The 22,507-nt window shown below is 44.0% G+C and overlaps 2 protein-coding genes across 3 annotated transcripts in view; both read left to right on the top strand.

The window, feature by feature from the left end:
* Positions 1-11,346, top strand: part of nos1 (nitric oxide synthase 1 (neuronal)) — a 72,274-nt gene extending 60,928 nt beyond the window's left edge. For both annotated transcript variants that reach the window (XM_027162973.2, XM_047819039.1), the window contains exons 23-29: positions 1,233-1,443; positions 2,129-2,216; positions 2,829-2,950; positions 3,075-3,223; positions 5,659-5,853; positions 8,106-8,224; positions 9,060-11,346. In XM_027162973.2, coding sequence (XP_027018774.1) covers positions 1,233-1,443; positions 2,129-2,216; positions 2,829-2,950; positions 3,075-3,223; positions 5,659-5,853; positions 8,106-8,224; positions 9,060-9,075 — 900 coding nt within the window. In that variant the 3' untranslated portion in view covers positions 9,076-11,346. The remainder of the gene's footprint in view (positions 1-1,232; positions 1,444-2,128; positions 2,217-2,828; positions 2,951-3,074; positions 3,224-5,658; positions 5,854-8,105; positions 8,225-9,059) is intronic.
* Positions 11,347-14,482: 3,136 nt separating this feature from the next.
* lrrc74b (leucine rich repeat containing 74B) overlaps positions 14,483-22,507 on the top strand; it is an 18,860-nt gene continuing 10,835 nt past the window's right edge. Inside the window, exons 1-6 of the mRNA XM_027162934.2 lie at positions 14,483-14,819; positions 14,927-15,095; positions 17,535-17,727; positions 19,055-19,197; positions 19,337-19,469; positions 21,368-21,574. Of these exons, the coding sequence (XP_027018735.2) occupies positions 14,940-15,095; positions 17,535-17,727; positions 19,055-19,197; positions 19,337-19,469; positions 21,368-21,574 (832 nt within the window). The 5' untranslated portion in view covers positions 14,483-14,819; positions 14,927-14,939. The remainder of the gene's footprint in view (positions 14,820-14,926; positions 15,096-17,534; positions 17,728-19,054; positions 19,198-19,336; positions 19,470-21,367; positions 21,575-22,507) is intronic.

Below are 22,507 nucleotides of genomic sequence, written 5' to 3'. Positions count from 1 at the left end.
AGCGGTAGAAAATGAATAAATGAATGAATGAACTTTGCCTTAATGTAGTTTGCTGTGATCTACAATACAGTTATCTTTCACACTCCCCTCTGCTATAGCCTAGTTTGAATATTCTGTCAAACTACAACACATTCTTGAATGTGTCAGCTGAACTGGGGTATGTGCTTGTTTCTGGGAATTTACCTGGGTCTGATTTTACCCTCGTACATCTGACTGTTTCCCAAGACTTCAAGCTTGCACTCTTTTCATGCAGTGTTTGCAATAGGATGAAGAGCCGGATGTCACAGCAACTTTACCCAAGCACTACCGAGACAAAGACTTCCATCAAAACTCTGCCCAAGTACAAGAAAGGGACTGTTGAGCAAAGTCACAGTGAGGCCAGCAGTAGCTCTGTAAGTGTAACAGAGTAGAGTGTCTGAGATTGGATGAAGGAGAAAGTGCACCAGACAACCATTTCTTGAGCTCCGCAGAATTGTGGCTAGAAAGAAACCAAGGCTTAAGAAGAGCCAGGATGTGTTTTGCGGTGTGACGAGATCAAGAATAAGATACAGTATTAAGGAAAGGTTCAAAGCACTTCGATTGGCACCAACGTCATTTAATTAATTCCATCCATGCAGTGAAAACTGGTGGTGGCAGCATCATGCGCCGAGGTTGCTTTCCTACCCTAGGTCCTGTTGTTTTTTGTTTTTGTTTTTTTTGTCCAAATTTTGTAAAAATTAAAAAAAAAAAACTAAAACAATGCAGGAGTGGTTACGACAAAGAGTTGAATGTTCTACCCCAGTCAAAACCCTGATCTGAATCTGACGCTCACTGGGATTTTGGTTCGGATACTGCAGTCGACCATCGGCACCCGAGAAGTCTGACGAACCTGGAGTAATTCTGCCGGGAAGAATCAGATCAAATCAGCCTTTAACCGCGTGCAAAGCTGAAAACAGGCTTAAATCGGTTACTGTAATAAATTTGTGATCCAGGTGAATATGATGGCTCTTAAAGGGTGTGAATACTTTTGCATAGTACTGCATTTTAAAAAAATAGAAAGGTTTTTACGATCATGTCACAGTCATGGCGCGGAAATCAGAAGTCGGTTCAGTTCAAGCGCTACATCACTAAGTTACATGATAAGTAACCTACATCTTAAATCTTAAAATAAAAAAAATACCCAGTCAACCAGAGTGCAGAATATTTCTCAAAAAGAAATTTTTTTTTTTTTTTAAATGTTTGTGTATCTACAGGGACTTCAAGAGTACGAAGAGTGGAAGTGGTACAATAACCCCACCATGGTGGAGGTATTAGAGGAGTTTCCATCTCTGCAGGTGCCCTGTACACTTCTCCTTACCCAGTTGCCCCTGCTGCAGCCACGCTACTACTCCATCAGCTCCTCACCAGACCTTCACCCGGGCGAGATCCACCTCACCGTAGCTGTGGTCTCATACCGCACTCGGGGTAAGACGGTCGGACCTTCTTTCAAAAGTCCACTGGATTTAAAGAGAGGTTATTCAAGACGGTCCTAATTGTCCAAAAAAACACCACCAGCAATTACTGTAGGTATTCAGTAATAATAGATTTTTTTTTTTTTGACAATAAGTACTAATCAGTGACGTGAGAAATATCCCTGTTATCCTGTAAAGGCAGAATTAAGTAAATTTAGAGTACTTAGATCAACGTAACTAAAAAAAAAAAAAAAAATGGCACTTTGAAACACTTATAAACCCATTGAACCTGTCACTGACTCCAGACTGCTTTTCTCGGAACTTAGCAATTACTGGCAATTTTGCCTGAAGTGCAATACACTAAGGGCCTTCTCACTTTCAGCAGCTCTTTTGGCAGAAGCCGGATCATTTAGTCGATTTGTTACGACTGATTTGATCAAAATAAAGACGGTAATCATCTCTCGCACTTACGAGGTGACCTCTCGCACTCCTCCACTCGCTCTCCTCGCCCTTCTCTCTAAATGCATCGTAAACAGCAAATGATGTACGTAATAGCATAATTACCAGTTCGATCCCAGCACTCCCGATTCATCCGAAATGCTCTCTGGCAGACCCCAGCTGGTTTAATCACTAGGCATCAGATCAGCGCTGGAGAGGTGTTCAGTCAAGCAAGCGTATGTTTCCTTTTCTCTCTGCAGACGGAGCCGGTCCCATACACCACGGAGTGTGTTCATCCTGGCTCAACAGCTTAGAGACGGACGAAATGGTGCCGTGCTTCGTCAGAGGGTAACGTTCTTTTCCTTCATTTCATGATGTGTTCAGTGTGGAATGTTTTCTGTTAGACGTTCCCTCCGGTTAAACGAAAGGTTTACTGAACCCACAACTGCTGTTTAATTTTCCACCAATTTGGGTGGAGATCAATTTAGGGCTGGAAGAATTATTCGTTCGTTCATTCATTCGTCTTCTACCGCTTATCCGAACTACCTCGGAGCCTGTGCCTATCTCGGGCGTAATCGGGCATCAAGGCAGGATACACCCTGGATGGAGTGCCAACCCATCACAGGGCACACACACTCTCATTCACTCACACACACACACACACTACGGACAATTTTCCAGAGATGCCAATCAACCTACCATGCATGTCTTTGGACCCGGGGAGGAAACCGGAGTACCCGGAGGAAACCCCCGAGGCACGGGGAGAACATGCAAACTCCACACACACAAAGTGGAGGCGGGAATCGAACCCCCAACCCTGGAGGTGTGAGGCGAACGTGCTAACCACTAAGCCACCGTGCCCCCCCTGGAAGAATTAGACCTTTCCAAAATATTGTTTGGTAAAAAAAAAAATAATAATTTTTGTGTGTTTGAAGATGAAAAGTTTACTTTCTCTCACAGAGCCCCAACCTTCCGCATGCCAAAGGACAGCAAAGTACCATGCATTCTTATTGGTCCAGGAACAGGCATTGCTCCCTTCAGAAGCTTCTGGCAACAGAGACTTTACGATCTTGAAAATAAAGGCAAGTTTTAATCCTAAAACGTAAAGCAAGGCCCTCAATCATCCATGACAGTATCTTAAAAGTATAAAGTAATGACACAATCCTGAATAAGTGCATTGTGCATTTTTTTTTTTTTTCCAAACAGGCATCAAGGCTTGTCCAATGATTCTGGTGTTCGGGTGTCGACAGTCACAGATGGACCACATCTACAAGGAAGAGACCATCCAGGCCAAGAATAAAGAAGTCTTTAAAGAACTCTACACTGCATACTCACGAGAACCCGGAAGACCAAAGGTGAAAATATGAACAAAAACTGAAGAATATTCACAGCTTTAAGAAATATAGTGAACGATACAGTATCCGGATGAAACCGGATTCGAGCAGGATCCTTTATGGAGACCGTTGGCTTGGTAACGGCCAACATCCCTGTCCCTGTGAGGGCATTTTATCTGAAAGGAAGCCATAGTAGGTCAGATTAAGGACACCTTTAACCGTAATTTGTTTAAAGAAACTGGTAAAGAATTTGTTTTTATACCGAAACTAATTTAAAAATTGCATCAATATTTATTTCCCACTCATTTATCAGTTCAGTACTGATGCTTACCGTAGGTTTGATTTTTTTTTTTTTTTTTTTTTAGCTTTTTACACCTGGTCACTTCCTGCGTTTTCTGTGATCAGATAGCTATCCGATAATAAAAAGACCAGGTCTAAATGCGCTCGAAACGTTTTCGAGACGGATATAAATCCGATCGTTCGAACCCCTTGAGGAGGAGGTCTGGGACGCATTTCAGATGAAACTGGACAGGTGTAAATGCATGTGGTTGTTAAAGCCACATACGTCATCGCTACACTCCTCCCAAACGGAAGTATGTCACTCGCAGGTGATGTTTCACCAAGGCGTCTCTTCGGGTCTTAAAATGCAAACAGTACTGTAAATGCTGTTTTTTGTAGCATAACCGTCGTAACGAGTTTTTCCGTCTTCTTTTTGATTTCACTCTGAAAGCCGCATACACCAAAGTGTGTTCCATTACAATTACCCCAGAAATGAGGTAAAATATATTTGCATTTTGGGCGGGAGTAGAAAGATCGGATCGATATCCGATTCGCCGAGACGCTTTTATGTGGCCTAATGTAAATGGAACAGTTTTAACAAATCAGATAGCTATCGGATCAGAGACAACACACGAAGTGACCGGGTGTAAGAAGGCCCATAGACATCTTCCAACATGCCACAAACCAGAATATACTAGAATTTGCTAAAAATAAGCCTAAAAAAGTAACATGTTGTTGGTATAATACTTAATCACTTGTGTCTTCAAACTGCACTAGTTGTTTTTGTGCGTGTTCTGGTTTATTTTGAGTCTTTTTTTCAGGTCTTTTCCCAATCCAAAAGCTACTCTGCCGGGCCGTCAAGTGTCACGCTTTAAGAGAGACCGTCACGCATTTGGGGTCTTTTCTCACACTCTCTCCCGCCACATATCGTATTTCTCACGCAGAAAAACTTTTTGACTATTTATCATATATTTAATATGCCGCGGCGCCCAAAATGTATCAGTCCGCACCACACAATCAAGCGCGTCTCAGTTCTTAGTAGATCCTTCCACTTATCAGCCAATCAAAAAAAAAAAAAGAGGCTACACAACAGCCAATCAGAAAATAGCACTATTGTATCTTGGTAAGATTTAACACAACAACCAATGGGAAAGAAAAAAAAAACATTCAGTACATAAATTATTGTCTCTGGACGGGACATTGTCCTCAATCCTGACCCTAACAATGTCCGGGCTTAAATGGGAGCAACATTACAAATGATAAAGGAGTCCAAAAAGGCAACAGACACTAAACTACACCAGTCATAATCTCTCTCTCTCTCTCTCACACACACACACACACACACACACACACACACACACACACACACACACACACACACACACACAAGCAAATTAATAAATGGAAATTAAACACATAGTTTGTATTTGGCTAAATTGCGATCAGTGATCCTTACCAAACACAACACCCCCCCCCCCCCCCATTATTATTGTTATGCACAACATTTCATGTGCAATTGATTTGTTTGTGTTACACTAGTTGGCATATTTTATCCTCTGAACAGCTGTTTACATTCCACAAACTAATCTAAGCTACCAAACTAGGAAATTTCAATTCATTATGTTATACCGTATTTGTCAGACCTCTAATGTGTTGAACAGGATTATTGCCTGCACCGAGGGTGTCCGATCTTATCTGCAAAGGGCCGGCGTGGGTGCAGATTTTCATTCCAATCCAGCAGGAGTATGTCTCGGTTAAGATCGGACACCCCAGGGCTATACTAGGATGACTACACACTACCGTTCTCATATTTGATTTGAATAATCGACTTGTTTAATGGTTCTAAATGAGACCTCTTTATGAAACGCTGCCTACACAGGTAGCTCTGTTCATATCGGAACACAGAGTGTCCTTTTATAACACGGACGAGTTTTATATACAGTAGTGTGGAAAATATCGAAGGGCTTTGAAGAAAACAACACCATGAAATGTGACTGAATGAAAAATACAGGTGTCTCATTCACAGTAAAAAAAAAAACTGTTGAAAGGAAGCAGTGATGATGCAAAAGTTCCTCTCTTCTTTGCAGTGTATACGTCTTGCATCACGCTGACACTTTCTGGTTTTTCATTATCGTCTGTGTCCCATCCCGTCTTCACGTCCTCTTTTTCTTTCTCAGAAATACGTTCAGGATGTCCTTCGCGAGCAGTTGTCTGAGACGGTGTATCAACGTTTGAGAGAGGAAGGGGGACACATTTATGTGTGCGGTGATGTCACCATGGCTGGAGATGTGCTGAAGACCATCCAGCAGATCGTCAAACTACACGGCAACATGAGTCTGGAGGATGCTGGGTTCTACATAAGCAAACTGAGGGTCAGACCTGCTCCAAATCGCTAGTTTGATATTTGAATCTGTTTTATCTTCCTGGGTAATTGTGCTAAGTATATGAAGGAGGTGTGGCCTTTGGGTTGGTCAGTCCCACTGAAGGAGGTGTGGCCTTTGGGTTGGTCAGTCCCACTGAAGGAGGTGTGGCCTTTGGGTTGGTCAGTCCCAATAAAGGAGGTGTGGCCTTTGTGTTAGTCAGTCCCAATAAAGTAGGTGTGGCCTCTGTGTTGGTCAGTCCCACTGAAGGAGGTGTGGCCTCTGTGTTAGTCAGTCCCAATAAAGTAGGTGTGGCCTCTGTGTTGGTCAGTCCCACTGAAGGAGGTGTGGCCTCTGTGTTAGTCAGTCCCAATAAAGTAGGTGTGGCCTCTGTGTTGGTCAGTCCCACTGAAGGAGGTGCGGCCTCAGTGTTGGTCAGTCCCACTGAAGGAGGTGTGGCCTCTGTGTTGGTCAGTCCCAATGAAGTAGGTGTGGCCTCTGTGTTGGTCAGTCCCACTGAAGGAGGTGCGGCCTCAGTGTTGGTCAGTCCCACTGAAGGAGGTGTGGCCTCAGTGTTGGATAGTTTACAGAAGGAGGTGTGGCCTCTGTGTTGGTCAGTCCCAATAAAGTAGGGGTGGCCTCTGTGTTGGTCAGTCCCAATAAAGGAGGTGTGGGCTCTGTGTTGGTCAGTCCCACTGAAGGAGGTGTGGCGGAGGTGTGGCTTCTGTGTTGGTCAGTCCCAATGAAGGAGGTGTGGCCTCTGTGTTGGTCAGTCCCAATATAGGAGGTGTGGCCTCTGTGTTGGTCAGTCCCACTGAAGGAGGTGCGGCCTCTGTGTTGGTCAGTCCCACTGAAGGGGGTGTGGCCTCTGTATTGGTCAGTCCCACTGAAGGAGGTGTGGCCTCTGTGTTGGTCAGTCCCACTGAAGGAGGTGTGGCCTCTGTGTTGGTCAGTCCCACTGAAGGAGGTGTGGCCTCTGTGTTGGTCAGTCCCACTGAAGGGGGTGTGGCCTCTGTATTGGTCAGTCCCACTGAAGGAGGTGTGGCCTCTGTGTTGGTCAGTCCCACTGAAGGAGGTGCGGCCTCTGTGTTGGTCAGTCCCACTGAAGGGGGTGTGGCCTCTGTATTGGTCAGTCCCACTGAAGGAGGTGTGGCCTCTGTGTTGGTCAGTCCCACTGAAGGAGGTGTGGCCTCTGTGTTGGTCAGTCCCACTGAAGGAGGTGTGGCCTCTGTGTTGGTCAGTCCCACTGAAGGAGGTGTGGCCTCTGTGTTGGTCAGTCCCACTGAAGGGGGTGTGGCCTCTGTATTGGTCAGTCCCACTGAAGGAGGTGTGGCCTCTGTGTTGGTCAGTCCCACTGAAGGAGGTGCGGCCTCTGTGTTGGTCAGTCCCACTGAAGGGGGTGTGGCCTCTGTATTGGTCAGTCCCACTGAAGGAGGTGTGGCCTCTGTGTTGGTCAGTCCCACTGAAGGAGGTGTGGCCTCTGTGTTGGTCAGTCCCACTGAAGGAGGTGTGGCCTCTGTGTTGGTCAGTCCCACTGAAGGGGGTGTGGCCTCTGTATTGGTCAGTCCCACTGAAGGAGGTGTGGCCTCTGTGTTGGTCAGTCCCACTGAAGGAGGTGTGGCCTCTGTGTTGGTCAGTCCCACTGAAGGAGGTGTGGCCTCTGTGTTGGTCAGTCCCACTGAAGGGGGTGTGGCCTCTGTATTGGTCAGTCCCACTGAAGGAGGTGTGGCCTCTGTGTTGGTCAGTCCCACTGAAGGAGGTGCAGCCTCTGTGTTGGTCAGTCCCACTGAAGGGGGTGTGGCCTCTGTATTGGTCAGTCCCACTGAAGGAGGTGTGGCCTCTGTGTTGGTCAGTCCCACTGAAGGAGGTGTGGCCTCTGTGTTGGTCAGTCCCACTGAAGGAGGTGGGACTTTTGTGTCCCAAAGAATATATGTTTGATTAAAATAAAACAGCACAGAAGTAGCACATCTCATAATGCTTCATTGAAACAGTTTAAATCACATGATGAATCATTAGTTGTTTATGCATGAGATGAGTGTAGTTGAGAACTTTTATATATTAATCATACAAGAATTTGTAGTTACACACTTGTTTGTCTCGTGGTTTTATTCTCTCTCTCTCTCTCTCTCTCTCTATCTCTCTCTCTCTCTCTCTAACAAGCAAGTAGCAAGTACATTTTGTAAGTATTTTATGTTGTGTAAGGAAAATGTAAACCCTAGGGTTTTTTATCTGACATTTGTTTTCTTTCTGCACACTTTATGCAGGATGAAAATCGTTACCATGAAGATATATTCGGAGTTACTCTGCGTACTTACGAGGTGACGAACCGGCTGAGGTCAGAGTCTATCGCGTACATCGAAGAGAGCAAGAAAGACTCAGATGAGTAAGTGTGTCTCTTTCTTTAGTCTGGTAAAAATTAGAACAAAAAAAAAATACCGAGCATGATGCTAAAAGATGCTGCACTCACTTCCCAAAATGTTCTATTGTACCTTACTGTAGAAAGCATGCTAGCAGATTACAGCACATTACAACAAAGCTACTGCAATTTAAATCTTCTAGAAGAAAAGGCAGAAGCTGAAATATTACACTTGTTGTAATCGTCATTACAGTGTAATTTCACCTATATATATAGAAAAAAAACTTATGTCCCTAGCTGAAAAAATTATTATCTTGCATAATTAAATTAATCTAGCTTGTGCATAGTGCCAGTTTTCCTATTGCCTAGCAACAGTTATTTATTTATTTATTTTTATGACTAGCATTTCCATGGATTCTTACTGATGCCTGCAGTATATATTTTGTCATGGAGTTAGAAAAAGATCTTTCCTTTTTTTTTTTTTAATGGTGGTGGGTTGGGGGGTAGGTGGGTAGGTGGGTGATGTTTTCAGGAGGAGTGCTCCGTGCTCTTGACATTAGCACAGCTACCTCTGAAACCAGCGTGTTCGCCGTAACTATAGAAACAGTGATGAGGAACAGCGCTGTGGAGTAGAACGGTGCCGTAACAGGATTAGTGCCGAGCGAGTGGCTTCTTTACGGCAGCTCTCTCGCTTGTGCTGGCGCCGATAAGAGCCCGTTCACCCGGCACTCTTTGTGAGAGCCGCGCTCACTATCAGCACGTACCACCGTGTTTTCTGAGAGACAAGTCACTTGAAAGTCCTCGTGTCAGCACAAGAACCTCGTTTTAATTGTCTGTCTTTTCTTTTGTCTGTTTATTGCAGGGTGTTTTGTTCATAAAACCTCGTTTTGTTACCGGATTTCCGGATTTCAGGAGCGACAATGAAACCGTCCCCCAGGCCAGGAAAAAAAAAAGAAGCAACTGCTACAACTTAAGAAAACTGTGCCAAGTTTCTTTTATTCTCCAGTTATGACGCTTTCACTCTGGTAGTTTTTACTGCATCTGTGTGGTTGGAATCAACATTTATAATATGAATTTCTTGTTTGTTTGTTTGTTTTTTTCTTTCTTTCTTTCTTTGCTAGAAATCTTTCCGGAATGCACTTTTTATCTCATGTATGCATATGTAATTTTTTATTTTTTTTTTCCCTTTCTTTCCTTATGAATATGCTGTGCACATCAGGCACCTGAATACTAACTGCCTATTGTGGATGCATGACCAAGACCCACGATGTCAAGTCCTGCTATATCACGAATCAAAATAGCTGTTACAGTACGTGTTGGTGTTTAAACAGTTTAGCTTTGAGTTTAGTCTACAAACCGTGTACATCACCCCGCACATCATACCGTGTCTGGATCAGAAACTACAAACGCCGCCACCGATGGAGAGGTTTTTTTTTTTTTTCTTTTTTCAGTGGGTTACGATTTCAATGCATGCTGTGTTTTCTGATGAAATAGTGGCAGCTTCAGCACCGGGTACTAAATCATCACAAGTGAGTGCATTTAAGCAATCTGGACTGCAACAGAACTGTTTTTTAAAGGGAAAAAAATCATATACAGTAGACACCATATTGTGGTTCGATTAAAGGCATTGGATTAAAGAAAAAACAAAAAAACGCTTTTGCGATACATTTGCACGTCATTTTGAGAAAAGAGCTAAAAGAGCTAAAAGAAAATGAAGTCATAGTTTGTTTATTTATCTATAGACGTAATTACGTATGCGTCTATAAAGCGTCCCGACAGCCAGAATTTGACATCGAGTCCGCTTTTGTCAAGTGACGGATTTTCGCAAAAATAATCCAATTTAATTCGTATAGCGCTTTTAACAATAGACGCTAAAAATGCTAACATTAAAACTTTTCATTTACATCGATGAAATAAAGCTCGTGCTGTGGATTATTTTACCGTACGTTTACACACAGCCGACCTCTCGACTATCGTTCAGAAGGCATCGATTTCGTTTGGATTCATTCTCACCATCAGATCTACCAGATTTCTAATTAATGCACCGTTCTGTGTTATTGTTGCTATAGTAACAACTCATTTACATGGACTTACATGGATCTGAATAAATAACAACCACCATAATCACATGCTTGTAAGCTAATGTATTAATTAGCACAGAAAAGAAAGTGAATACGAATCGAACGTGCTTATTAGAGATACACTCCTATTTAACATTTATAATCGACGTCCCGGACCTCTAGAGTTCGGCTTTGCGTCAACTAAAAGCACTGAAGCTATAAAATTGAAGAGAATTGAATTATACTACACAATGCGGTACAAGTACGTTTCTTCTGGCCCTCGCATAAGGTAAAATTTGTACGATTACTTTAAACATTTAGTGTATGATTATTTACGTGGATTTTTTTTTTCATCGTCGTTATATGATATTGTCGTTATATATATTGGACCGAGCTACGAAGTCGTTCGTCGACGGAACGTACGGTATATATCGTGTCAGGAAGCTTTATAACACATCTTGGGTCACTTGATTTAGACGTTTTGTAAATTTAGCACAAAAGAAATCACAAAAGCGGTCTTGATGTTGGACGATGCTGGAATGAGATCTCATAAATGTTTGTGTAGTGTTTCGGTATAAAAAAAAAAAGAGAGAGAGAGAAAGAAAGCGCTCCGGAATCCATTGAGAAATTATAATAATCACATAACTCTAGTATTCCTCTAAGGGCTCTGAGACATATTGAAGGCTTTTCTCTGCACTCTTATGACATAATAAAGTTCTGGACATCTTTTTTTTTTTCTTCTTCTTCTTCTTTCATCCCTGAGGGAAATTCAGTTAATGTCACACAACCAGACCATCACACAGCCACAGCCTCAATAATGGCTTGTTCGATAACTGCGACATTTATCATTTCTCTAAAGTCCAAAAAAAAAAAAAAAAATCTGTCCTTTAATGATATCTTAACGTTCGTTTGGTGTTTTATTCGGACGTCATTTTCTCATTTGTTGTTGGGTGTGTTGCCTCGTCGATGCAGAAAAAACCCTGCATGTCAATTACAACAAGAACATTTTCTCCTTAGTTCTGATATTAATTTTTTTACTTAAAATTACAAAATATTAGAGATGTGTGTGTATGTCCCCCCCCCTCACACTTTTAAACATTAAAATAAATGTTTTTTTTCTTTTTTATGTGATACACAAGCAAAGTGGGGGGGTACGGTGGCTTAGTGGTTAGCACGTTTGCCTCACACCTCCAGGGTTGGGGGTCGATTCCCGCCTCCGCCTTGTGTGTGTGGAGTTTGCATGTTCTCCCCGTGCCTCTGAGGTTTCCTCCGGGTACTCCGGTTTCCTCCCCCGGTCCAAAGACATGCATGGTAGGTTGATTGGCATCTCTGGAAAATTGTCCGTAGTGTGTGAGTGTGTGAGTGAATGAGAGAGTGTGTGTGTGCCCTGCGATGGGTTGGCACTCCGTCCTGGGTGTATCCTGCCTTGATGCCCGATGATGCCTGAGATAGTATTCCCCGTGACCCGAGAAGTTTGGATAAGCGGTAGAACATGAATGAATGAATGAATGAACAGACACAAGCAAAGGGAAGCAGAGCAAAAACATCTTGTATCTTAAAAAATGGCTTCAATTATTGTGATTTTTTTTTTTTGGGTCGGCTTTTGTCTTTGGCCTGCTTTATTTTGTTTCTTCACAAATAAAAACTCGAATCCGATCGAATTTGACCCAGATGTCAAGCTTTATTTTCTTTCATTAAGCGCATCTCTGTTGGTCATTGCTGTTTTGCCGTTTCCATCCATTCTGTGATATAAAAAGTGCATATACACTAGTTATATAAATAAATAAATATATATATAATGTTTTGAGGCTATGTCAATATATTTGACCCGTATGAGACTTTTTTAAGAATGTATTTTGATTAACGGTCCTGTTTTCCGGGTTCGGATCGTTCACACGTTCCTCGTTTAGAAATAAGTCGAAGGGAAAAATCTCTGATGTCTAGTCTTGATTTTTTTTATTTTTTTTTTATTTTGCTTTTGGAGAATCGGAAGCAAATGCATGACCCCACTGTGTCCTGTTCCTCTTATTCAGCACTGTGTCTAGTCAACTATCGTGACAAAGAATAAAAGCTTGAGGGACTATTTGTTTTTTTTTGTTTTGTTTTCTTTTCTTTTTTTTTCTTCTGGCTGCTACTCAAAGGGAAAAAAAAAGAACTCCAGCGATTGCTGTGAACCTGCAAACCGTGCAACACATGAACCTTGAAGCGTTTGCCATTTTAACGCATTTTCTTTCTTGCATATTTCAGAATACTTTGCATCTACTTAATAATAAAGTAACATTTCTATGTCACGAGTCGTAGTGCTGTGTGTTTTTTCTTTTATTGCTTTAACGTCTCTACTCTGATTGGTCAAAAGGATCTGACGGGTCCGACTGTACCGTGTGTGTGTGTTCAGTCAGATTTAAGAAAAACGATCTTATATTTAGTTTATCTGAAAATATTGGGATTTGCACCAAAACGTGATTTTGTGGCTTATGCTAAACATTTAAAAAAAGGTTTCTGATGAGTGGATTGAGTTATGTAGAGTGAAGCGAGATCCGTTCACGTAAACCAGCTCCAGTGTGAAATCTCACCTGGACGTTGCTTCTGCTGCTGATGATGATGATGAAGAGATCTACAGTAGAACTACGGTGGCACATTGAACTCATTAAATAGTGCAGAGGTTTCCAACGAGTCTGTTGGAATGAACAGAAACTAATTCTGCTGTGGGGGGCACGGTGGCTTAGTGGTTAGCACGTTCGCGTCACACCTACAGGGTCGGGGGTTCGATTCCCGCCTCCGCCTTGTGTGTGTGGAGTTTGCATGTTCTCCCCCCCGTGCCTCGGGCATTTCCTCCGGGTACTTATCAATGTTTCTATAGTTACGCCGAACACGCTGGTTTCAGAGGTAGCTGTGCTAATCTCAAGTGAAAAGATCTGTTTCTAACTCTATGACAAAATATATACTGCAGGCATCAGTAAGAATTCATGGAAATGCCAGTCATAAAAAAAAAAACTGTTGCTAGGCGATAGAAAACCGGCACTATGCACAAGCTAGATCAATTTAATTACGCAAGATAATAATTTATTCAGCTAGGGACATAACATTTTTTTTGTATGCAGGCAAATAAATTTTCGTGACTATGCCACGAAATGCCGTGAGACCGGGTTGCTACAGAACGATGAAAAAGGAGATTAAATCAAACAGTAAAACAGCTTGTTATGTGGAGATCACGAGAAAATAAAGTTGTGATAACGAGAAAATAAGAAAGAAATAAAAAAAGATAATTATGCACGGACTCTCTGTGGCCGATCTCTACAGTGAGTTTGGCGCTGATGTTATCCGGAAGGAGACTCCAGTGTCAGTGGTTTGTAACGGGTTTTCTGCACTTAATCATCGGTTACAGAGGAGTTCGTGCTCAGTGCTTCATCGGTGACATGATACGACAGAGAAAGACCAAGAAAGAAAGAGCATCGATGGTAAAAAAAAATGGCTATGATGAGGGAAAAAACACTCGATGATATGATGTTTGTTACTCACTCACTCACTCACTCACTCATTTTCTACCGCTTATCCGAACTTCTCGGGTCACGGGGAGCCTGTGCCTATCTCAGGCGTCATCGGGCATCGAGGCAGGATACACCCTGGACGGAGTGCCAACCCATCACAGGGCACACACACACTCTCATTCACACACACACTCACACACTACGGACAATTTTTCCAGAGATGCCAATCAACCTACCATGCATGTCTTTGGACCGGGGGAGAAAACCGGAGTACACGGAGGAAACCCCCGAGGCACAGGGAGAACATGCAAACTCCACACACACAAGGCGGAGGTGGGAATCAAACCCCCTACCACGGAGGTGTGAGGCGAACGTGCTAACCACTAAGCCACCGTGCCCCCCCCCCCCGATATGATGTTAAAGGAAACTAATTAACACCATGTTATTATGTATTGTTTTCTTATATCACACCTTTCACTGATCTTTTCGAACGCAGGTGCTTGAAAATGTCGCATCCGAGTGACTCAGCGGGATGTTGATTAGGACTTGTCCTTAGAATGACAATTTGTTTGCGATTCTTTTTCAGGGAGTTAATGTCGATCGTTTGATTAGGACTAATTATGTCGTCCATCGAAGGAAACGAAAACTATTTCTCCTATTGTTTGAGTGGAAAATGTTGAATTATGATAAAGAACTTAAAATATCTAATGAAATAGTTCTTATTGTTTCAGTTCTGTTCGGTCGGTTCGTAAAATCAAAGCACGAGTTACACTTCAATTGTTCTCAGTCACGAACATAAGGAAGTGAGACGCGAGTGAGTGGAGGATCGGCGCCATGACGACCTGTCAACAAAGCAAACCCGGCTTGACACAAGCCCCGCCCCCATCTGCTCAGAATCCCTGCTGATTGGAGCATGTGGTGTAAAGTTCAGAGCTGAAGCTGTGCAGTTAGTCTCTGTGTGTGTGTGTGTGTGTGTGTGTGTGTGTGTGTGTGTGTGTGTGTGTGTGTGTGTGTGTGTCACTGTGGTCGCACTGCACTGATTTATTTACACAGCAGTCCTGAAATATACACCAGGTTGGTAGCAAATCTTTATTGTTCGCAGGTACGACAATCGTGTGAAAGCTTTACACCAACATTACTGTATGTGTATGATCTGATATATGCAGTATGATTTAATCTAGTGAGAACTTAAGGATGGTGGGTAAAAAGGTGGCTAGAGAGATGCCGTTGTCCTCAGTGTGTGAGGATGACGGTGATGAAGGTCATGAGGAGGAGACGATAGGAGGGATCAGGAGCAGGCCGCCGAGCCGACCTCGAAACATCTACAGCCGAGGCAGCGTGGACACCCAGGTGAGTGCAGCATCTAAAGTCAAAGGTAGTGGCAGGAGCAGTCGTAGTGAGGAGGTTTGTCAAGGCAAATCCCAGGATGCCTCTAAGCTCACGTAGCAAGACCTTCAGACTGATCAGACACCGTAGCAGCTTTTATTATCCAAGGACCGCTCGACGGGACATCTGACTGATCAAAAACGTTCTGTTTTACGGTCCCTATAAAAACCAAACGGTTTGCAACCGTAGATAGTTCATTTAAGAAAGTTTTGTAAGTTGAAAAGTCTGAGAATTTCTCATCGTTTAGAAAATCCAGCTTTCAGACGATCTTCCTTAGCACACATTTTCACAGCTACTTTCTTCTACGAGGGAACTAGAGTTAAAAACGCCATACACACGTCTCACGGAAATTCTTTAGAATCAAACTGATCGTATGACGGCTTCGAAACTCCCGAAGTGCGCCGGATGTCCGGCCACCGGTCCGCAGGAGTGACGTCTGAAGCTGAGACGAGGTCGAGACGAGGTCTCCTCTGGCTCGTTCATTAAGGATATAAATCCAAAATAGGAATGTTTTTCAAAATATGTCTAAATGTACAGAATCTGTAAACAACCGCTTCGGTGCAATGTCTATAACAAAGCACTAGACAAAAAGAAAGAATTACGCAGAAATACTGCACAATATCACAACATATATTTTATCCAGTGGCTGGTGAGATAGAGTTCAGAGCATATTAAGGTGTTGTCTGCTTCGAGACCTGAGTGTTCGCCCAGCGACCGATAAATCCTACTGTTTGACAAGCGCCATTGTATTGAGATATTTAACAACGTTAGATGTTAATATATTTTTTTTCGTTATTAGTAGTGAAGTGACGAAAAAAACAGGATATTAAAACACGTCGCCAAATTTTTCCGAGCCCGTAGCGCTAGTCGCAAAAGGTTAACGTCAAGGTGCGCTAAAAAAAACGAGCTAAAAACTTAAACCTAACTATAAACTAATGTTAAGCACTGAAACTCAACTTTACTGGTCATGTTAGTTTCTTTTCTAAGCAAGGGTATTTTAACCAATTTGATGCCGCTGAGTCCCAAAGTGAGCTAAACAACATTGCGGACATATATTTACATTTACATTATTTAGCAGACACTCCTTATCCAGAGCGACTTACATTTTTATACAACTGAGCAATTGAGGGTTAAGGGCCTTGCTCAGGGGCCCAGCAGTGGCATATTGGTGAACGTAGAAATCAAACTCACAACCTTCCTATTGGTAGCCCAACACCTTAACCACTAGGCTACCACATAGGCTAACGGGGGCATAGGAGCCTTTATTATCGCCACATATACGTGTTATGAGGTGGTTGGGGTCAGAGTGCAGGGGCAGCTATGATACAGCGCCCCTGGAGCAGGGAGGGTTGAGGGCCTTGCTCAAGGGCCCAACAGTGGCAGCTTGGCTGTGCTAGACCTTGAACCCCAATCCTCCGTTCAACAACCCAGAGCCTTAACCAGTTGAGCCACCACTGCCCCTGTGCACTTCCTGTGCTTCTTCCTGTGCCCTTCCTGTGCACTTCCTGTGCACTTCCTGTGCCCTTCCTGTGCCCTTCCTGTGCTTCTTCCTGTGCTTCTTCCTGTGCTTCTTCCTGTGCACTTCCTGTGCTTCTTCCTGTGCACTTCCTGTGCTTCTTCCTGTGCTTCTTCCTGTGCTTCTTCCTGTGCTTCTTCCTGTGCCCTTCCTGTGCTTCTTCCTGTGCCCTTCCTGTGCCCTTCCTGTGCACTTCCTGTGCCCTTCCTGTGCTTCTTCCTGTGCCCTTCCTGTGCCCTTCCTGTGCACTTCCTGTGCTTCTTCCTGTGCCCTTCCTGTGCACTTCCTGTGCACTTCCTGTGCCCTTCCTGTGCTTCTTCCTGTGCCCTTCCTGTGCCCTTCCTGTGCACTTCCTGTGCTTCTTCCTGTGCCCTTCCTGTGCACTTCCTGTGCACTTCCTGTGCTTCTCCCTGTGCACTTCCTGTGCTTCAGTAACAGCCTAGAAATCACTCATAGTTATCAAAATTTTACGCTTGTTGTTTTTCCAGAGTTTTTGATCACAATTAAAATCTCACTTGCATTAACACTGAACTCCATTTCATGTCAAAAACCTCTACGCTTGTGACCTCCACGGCTCTAAGCTCGGCTCTAACTAGGCTCCGTCTCTCTTACAAATGAATAAGTGCTCTATAAAATATATGATCTCACGTATCATCCAACCCAAAGCTACACGAGCATAAAATCTCATCAAGTTTCATCCCATGAAGTCGGAGTAAGAGATAAGAGACGGAGGGAGTAAGGGGGTTTTGTATCGAGTGAAAAAGGTGAAGCAGACCGTAACTAAATAATGCGGAGAAGAAATCAGTAAAATGAATAGAACTGAAAGAAACGTGTGTGTGTGTGTGTGTGTGTGTGTGTGTGTGTGTGTGTGTGTGTGTGTGTCTCAGGCAGTCATACGAGCAAGCGGCTGTAGCAGGAGAGAGCAGAGATCCGAAGATGAGGATGGTGTTGATGGAAATGACGAGAAGGAGGAGGAGGTGGAGGAAGGCGGTCGGAGCAGTGAAGCGGTTGACGGACAGGAGGGAGCCGATGCGGGTTTCACCGCTGATGAAGACTATGACACGGATCTGGAGCCTGAAGGTTATGTAGCAGGAGTTCTTATTAAAAGTGAAAGAGTGAGAGTGAGAGCGTGGGCGATTTATGTTATGATAGATGGTGTCAGAGAGCTAAGGGCCAGAGAGTGTGTGGTTGGTGCTCCACTGGGAAATAAAGCGGCCTAACAGTCATGAGTCATACTTTTGATTTCAGACAGAATCTCTCTCTCTCTCTCTCTCTCTCTCTCTCTCTCTCTCTCTCTCTCTCTCTCTCTCTCTCTCTCTCACCTACACGGTCTCCTACATCTACATAAATCTGGTTTAACCCCCTCAGTAGCATATCTTCTCTCTAGCTCTAGCTGGCTGTTTATTCGGCTTATTAGAGATGACCATCTGCTGTTTGAATGCACTGCGCCTCTGCACGGCTTAATGAACGCCTTGGGAGAATTTCCTCGTTTATCACAATTTGGCGTCTTAATGACGAACAACGGTGCGCTGTCAGATGTGATCCGGCGACGACAAATATCCCGTTTCTAAACGTCTCTAAACGGCGGTAAACTTCAGACTCGTTGCGGGTCGCTTTGAGGGTCTTTTAGATTTGAATATAAATCAGATATTAAATACAAAACGAAAGTGACCAGACACCAGACCAAAGAAACTAGTAAAAACTTTATTCCACTTGAATTAAACAAAAGAAAATATTTACATTTTAGAATTTTTCTGTACTTAAAAAAAAAAGAAATGGCGCCCCTACAGTTTCCAGTTAGCCATAAAGCGCTCGGTTATTTCATTGGGAAGTCGAGAGTGGGGTGGGTTTGGGGTTTGAGTGGGTTGTCTGGTGGGTAGCGGCACTCTGTTGCATATTGTGTCATATCACACCACCCTGAGCTTTATTATTTTGTGTCGTCATGTGTTATTCCGAGGGGCACGGTGGCTTAGTGGTTAGCACATTCGCCTCACACCTCCAGGGGTTGGGGGTTCGATTCCCACCTCCGCCTTGTGTGTGTGGAGTTTGCATGTTCTCCCCGTGCCTCGGGGGTTTCCTCTGGGTACTCCGGTTTCCTCCCCCGGTCCAAAGACATGCATGGTAGGTTGATTGGCATCTCTGGAAAATTGTCCGTAGTGTGTGAGTGTGTGTGAATGAGAGAGTGTGTGTGCCCTGTGATGGGTTGGCACTCCGTCCAGGGTGTATCCTGCCTCGATGCCCGATGATGCCTGAGATAGGCACAGGCTCCCCGTGACCCGGGTTGTTCGGGATAAGCGGTAGAAAATGAATGAATGAATGTTCTTCATCATCATCATCATCAACAACAACAACATCATCCAGTTGTGTTGTTCCTTTCAGACATAATGAAATCATGACTACTTTGCAGATGGGACAGCGAGGTATGACCCCACGGGTGAGGCACCTTACCGAGAGATGTGTAAGATGTTCAACGTGGTTCCAGTCTCCTACTTCCTCAGGAACATTCACAGCCCAGAACTGACCATGATGCATCACGGACTCGGCCCTCAGGTGAAACACGAAATTCCAGAAATTCCACATAACCTTATAGAAATAGACGGCTAACGATAAAGCAGGTTAGATATGAATTACGACTCCCTGCAATTCATACGACTGAAGCAGAGGATAAATAATAAAGTGCTCTCCGTAGGGTAGCAAAGCCCTGGCAGTTCCCTTGGTAACCAACACCTCCATTCTGAAGCTGAATCTGCGAGATAATGGAATGGAGGGAGAAGGTGGAGCCGCCATAGCTGACATGCTGAAGGAGAACCTTTACATCACAGGTGCGGTTCTGTCTTTCACGTTGTCGTTTTTCATACACACAAAGCACAAGACGAAGCTCGTCTACACCACACACACACACACACACACACACCTTACTGACTTTGCACAAATTTGTTGAAAGCCAAGAAATATCTTTTGCAGCTAAATGGAAATAGCCTTCATTTGTCCAGCTGCTTCTTATTACCTGCTCAGTAGGTCAGGAGATGTGATGAAATCTCCAAAAATGATACTTTAATAAGGATTTTCAAACTGAAGAGAAGTAACTTTTTTTATGTTAAGAAGCACATGTGTGGAAACTTAACTTTTTGGGTGGTTTTATTTTTTTCAGTAATAATATAAAAAGGGGGGACACGGTGGCTTAGTGGTTAGCACGTTCGCCTCACACCTCCAGGGTTTGGGGTTCGATTCCCACCTCCGCCTTGTGTGTGTGGAGTTTGCATGTTCTCCCCGTGCCTCGGGGGTTTCCTCCGGGTACTCCGGTTTCCTCCCCCAGTCCAAAGACATGCATGGTAGATTGATTGGCATCTCTGGGAAATTGTCTGTAGTGTGTGAGTGTGTGAGTGAATGAGAGTGTGTGAGTGTGCCCTGCGATGGGTTGGCACTCCGTCCAGGGTGTATCCTGCCTCGATGCCCGATGACACCTGAGATACTGTAGGCACGGGCTCCCGGTGACCCGAGAAGTCCGGATAAGCGGTAGAAAATGAATGAAAGAATTTCAGTAGATATCTTCTACAAACTGCATCCAGTTCTTCACTGATGTCACACACACACACACACACACACACTTACTGTCACCTAGAAACAAAACATCAGGTTGTTGCTGAATGCTGTAACTTTACATAGGCGGCCATTTTGGAGAGGAAGATTTCAGAAGAAACGTAAAATGATAATTCCAGATCAGAATTGTCAAATAACTAGAAACAAGGAAACAGGGGACATCCGTACAGTACAATGAATGAGACAAAGAAACTCCTGAGGTTATGTAACAACAAAGTAATCAAGAACTAAACTCAGTAAAGGTGCACACATAAGGTAACAGTCCGATGATGGTACAAGGGCAAAGTCAGGACCAGAACACAAGCATCGACAATGACAAATCTACAGTGAGAGCTGAGACAAACTCGTATGAAGATTTGGGAATCGAGGAAAAAAAAATCAATGTGACAAATTTCCATTTCTTGTGCAAACCTAACCAAACAAACAGCGGCTCCTGCTTAACGGACTACATTAGATGTCTGTAGAAGACAGGAATTTCCGAAGGGTTCTTGATATCCGTACTCGTATCCGTCAACAGACGCTGTATACACAGTTTTTATATTATTCTCACTCACTCATTTTCTACCACTTATCCGATTTTCGCGGGTCACGGCGAGCCTGTGTGCCTACCTCAGGCGTCATCGGGCATCGAGGCAGGATACACCCTGGACGGAGTGCCAACCCATCGCAGGGTGCACACACACACACACACACACACACACACACACACACACACACACACACACACACACACACACACACACACACACACACACACACACACACACACACACACACACACACACACACACACACACACACACACTCTCTCTCTCTCTCTCTCTCTCATTCACCCCCGAGGCATGGAGAGAACATGCAAACTCCACACACACAAGGCGGAGGTGGGAATCGAACCCCCAACCCTGGAGGTGTGAGGCAAACGTGCTAACCACTAAGCCACCGTGCCCCCCCCCTACTGAAATTAACCTTTTTTTTAACTACAAACACAGAACATGAGTATTTAACTATATTTGTTTTTGTTTACACAATTTCTATAAGAAAGCATCATAATTAAAGGTCTGAAACCTTGTCCGAACTTTCCATCTCTAATAAAAGCATTTGTTGCTGATCATCTTTACAGGAATAGATCTTTCAGAGAACAGGCTCGGTGAGGTGGGGATAAAGGCTCTGGCCAGCATGCTGCTCGAGAACACCTCCCTCATCTCCCTTAACCTTTCTGGGAACCATCTGGACGAACGAGCGGCTAAACACCTGGCTACGGCGCTGACCAAAAACCAGCACCTGCAGCATCTGGACCTGAGCCACAACCGGCTGGGAGAAGCAGCAGGTACAGCCTGAGGAAAGACAGATGAAAGCTAACCATGACAGACTGATGTTGGTGTCATTCACATGTCTAGACAATTGTGCTGTTATTATAGATGTCGTGGTTGTTAGAGGTCTCTGAATCGTAGGGATGATCCGCAGCCAATCCCAAAGCTCTGCGATCGCTCACAGTCGAGATAATTCCGGGTCAGAAATCATAAACTCGAGGCCTGAAATTCAACCTATCTATTTTAACTTTAAATTATTGCTACTCACATTTAGCAAGGTTACTAACGAATGTAAGGAATAAAACATGTAGGAGCATGCTGTTGAAGGAAAATAATCAACGAAAGGGTAGCACGATGGAGCCTGACACAAAGCAGAGAGATACTCTTACCACCATGAAGGTGACTACTTTCCTATCACAGCATGTTACAAGATGATGCATTCGTCATTCAACAATGCGATTGGCATTGCAATCATTCATTCATTTTCTACCGCTTATAGAGGTCACGGGGAGCCTGTGCCTATCTCAGGCGTCATCAGGCATCGAGGCAGGATACACCCTGGACGGAGTGCCAACCCATCACAGGGCACACACACACACACACACACACTACAGACAATTTCCCAGAGATGCCAATCAACCTACCATGCATGTCTTTGGACCGGGGGAGGAAACCGGAGTAAACCCCCGAGGCACGGGGAGAACATGTAAGCTCCACACACACACAAGGCGGAGGCGGGGATCGAGCCCCCAACCCTGGAGGTGTGAGGCGAACGTGCTAACCACTAAACCACCGTGTCCCCCTCTATGCAATCATTTGTAGATAGATAGATAGATAGATAGATTACATAAATAAATAAATAAATAAATGAATGAACCCTTTTTAGCAATTCTGTCAGCAGAAAGGAAATCAACGTATTGGACATTTGAATCAGAGTAAACAATGGAACG

This window comes from Tachysurus fulvidraco, chromosome 9 (genome assembly GCF_022655615.1).
Source record: "Tachysurus fulvidraco isolate hzauxx_2018 chromosome 9, HZAU_PFXX_2.0, whole genome shotgun sequence".
In the NCBI taxonomy this organism is placed as follows: domain Eukaryota; kingdom Metazoa; phylum Chordata; class Actinopteri; order Siluriformes; family Bagridae; genus Tachysurus; species Tachysurus fulvidraco.
Note: the sequence above shows the minus strand (reverse complement) of the source record. Positions and strands in the feature narration are given on the sequence as shown.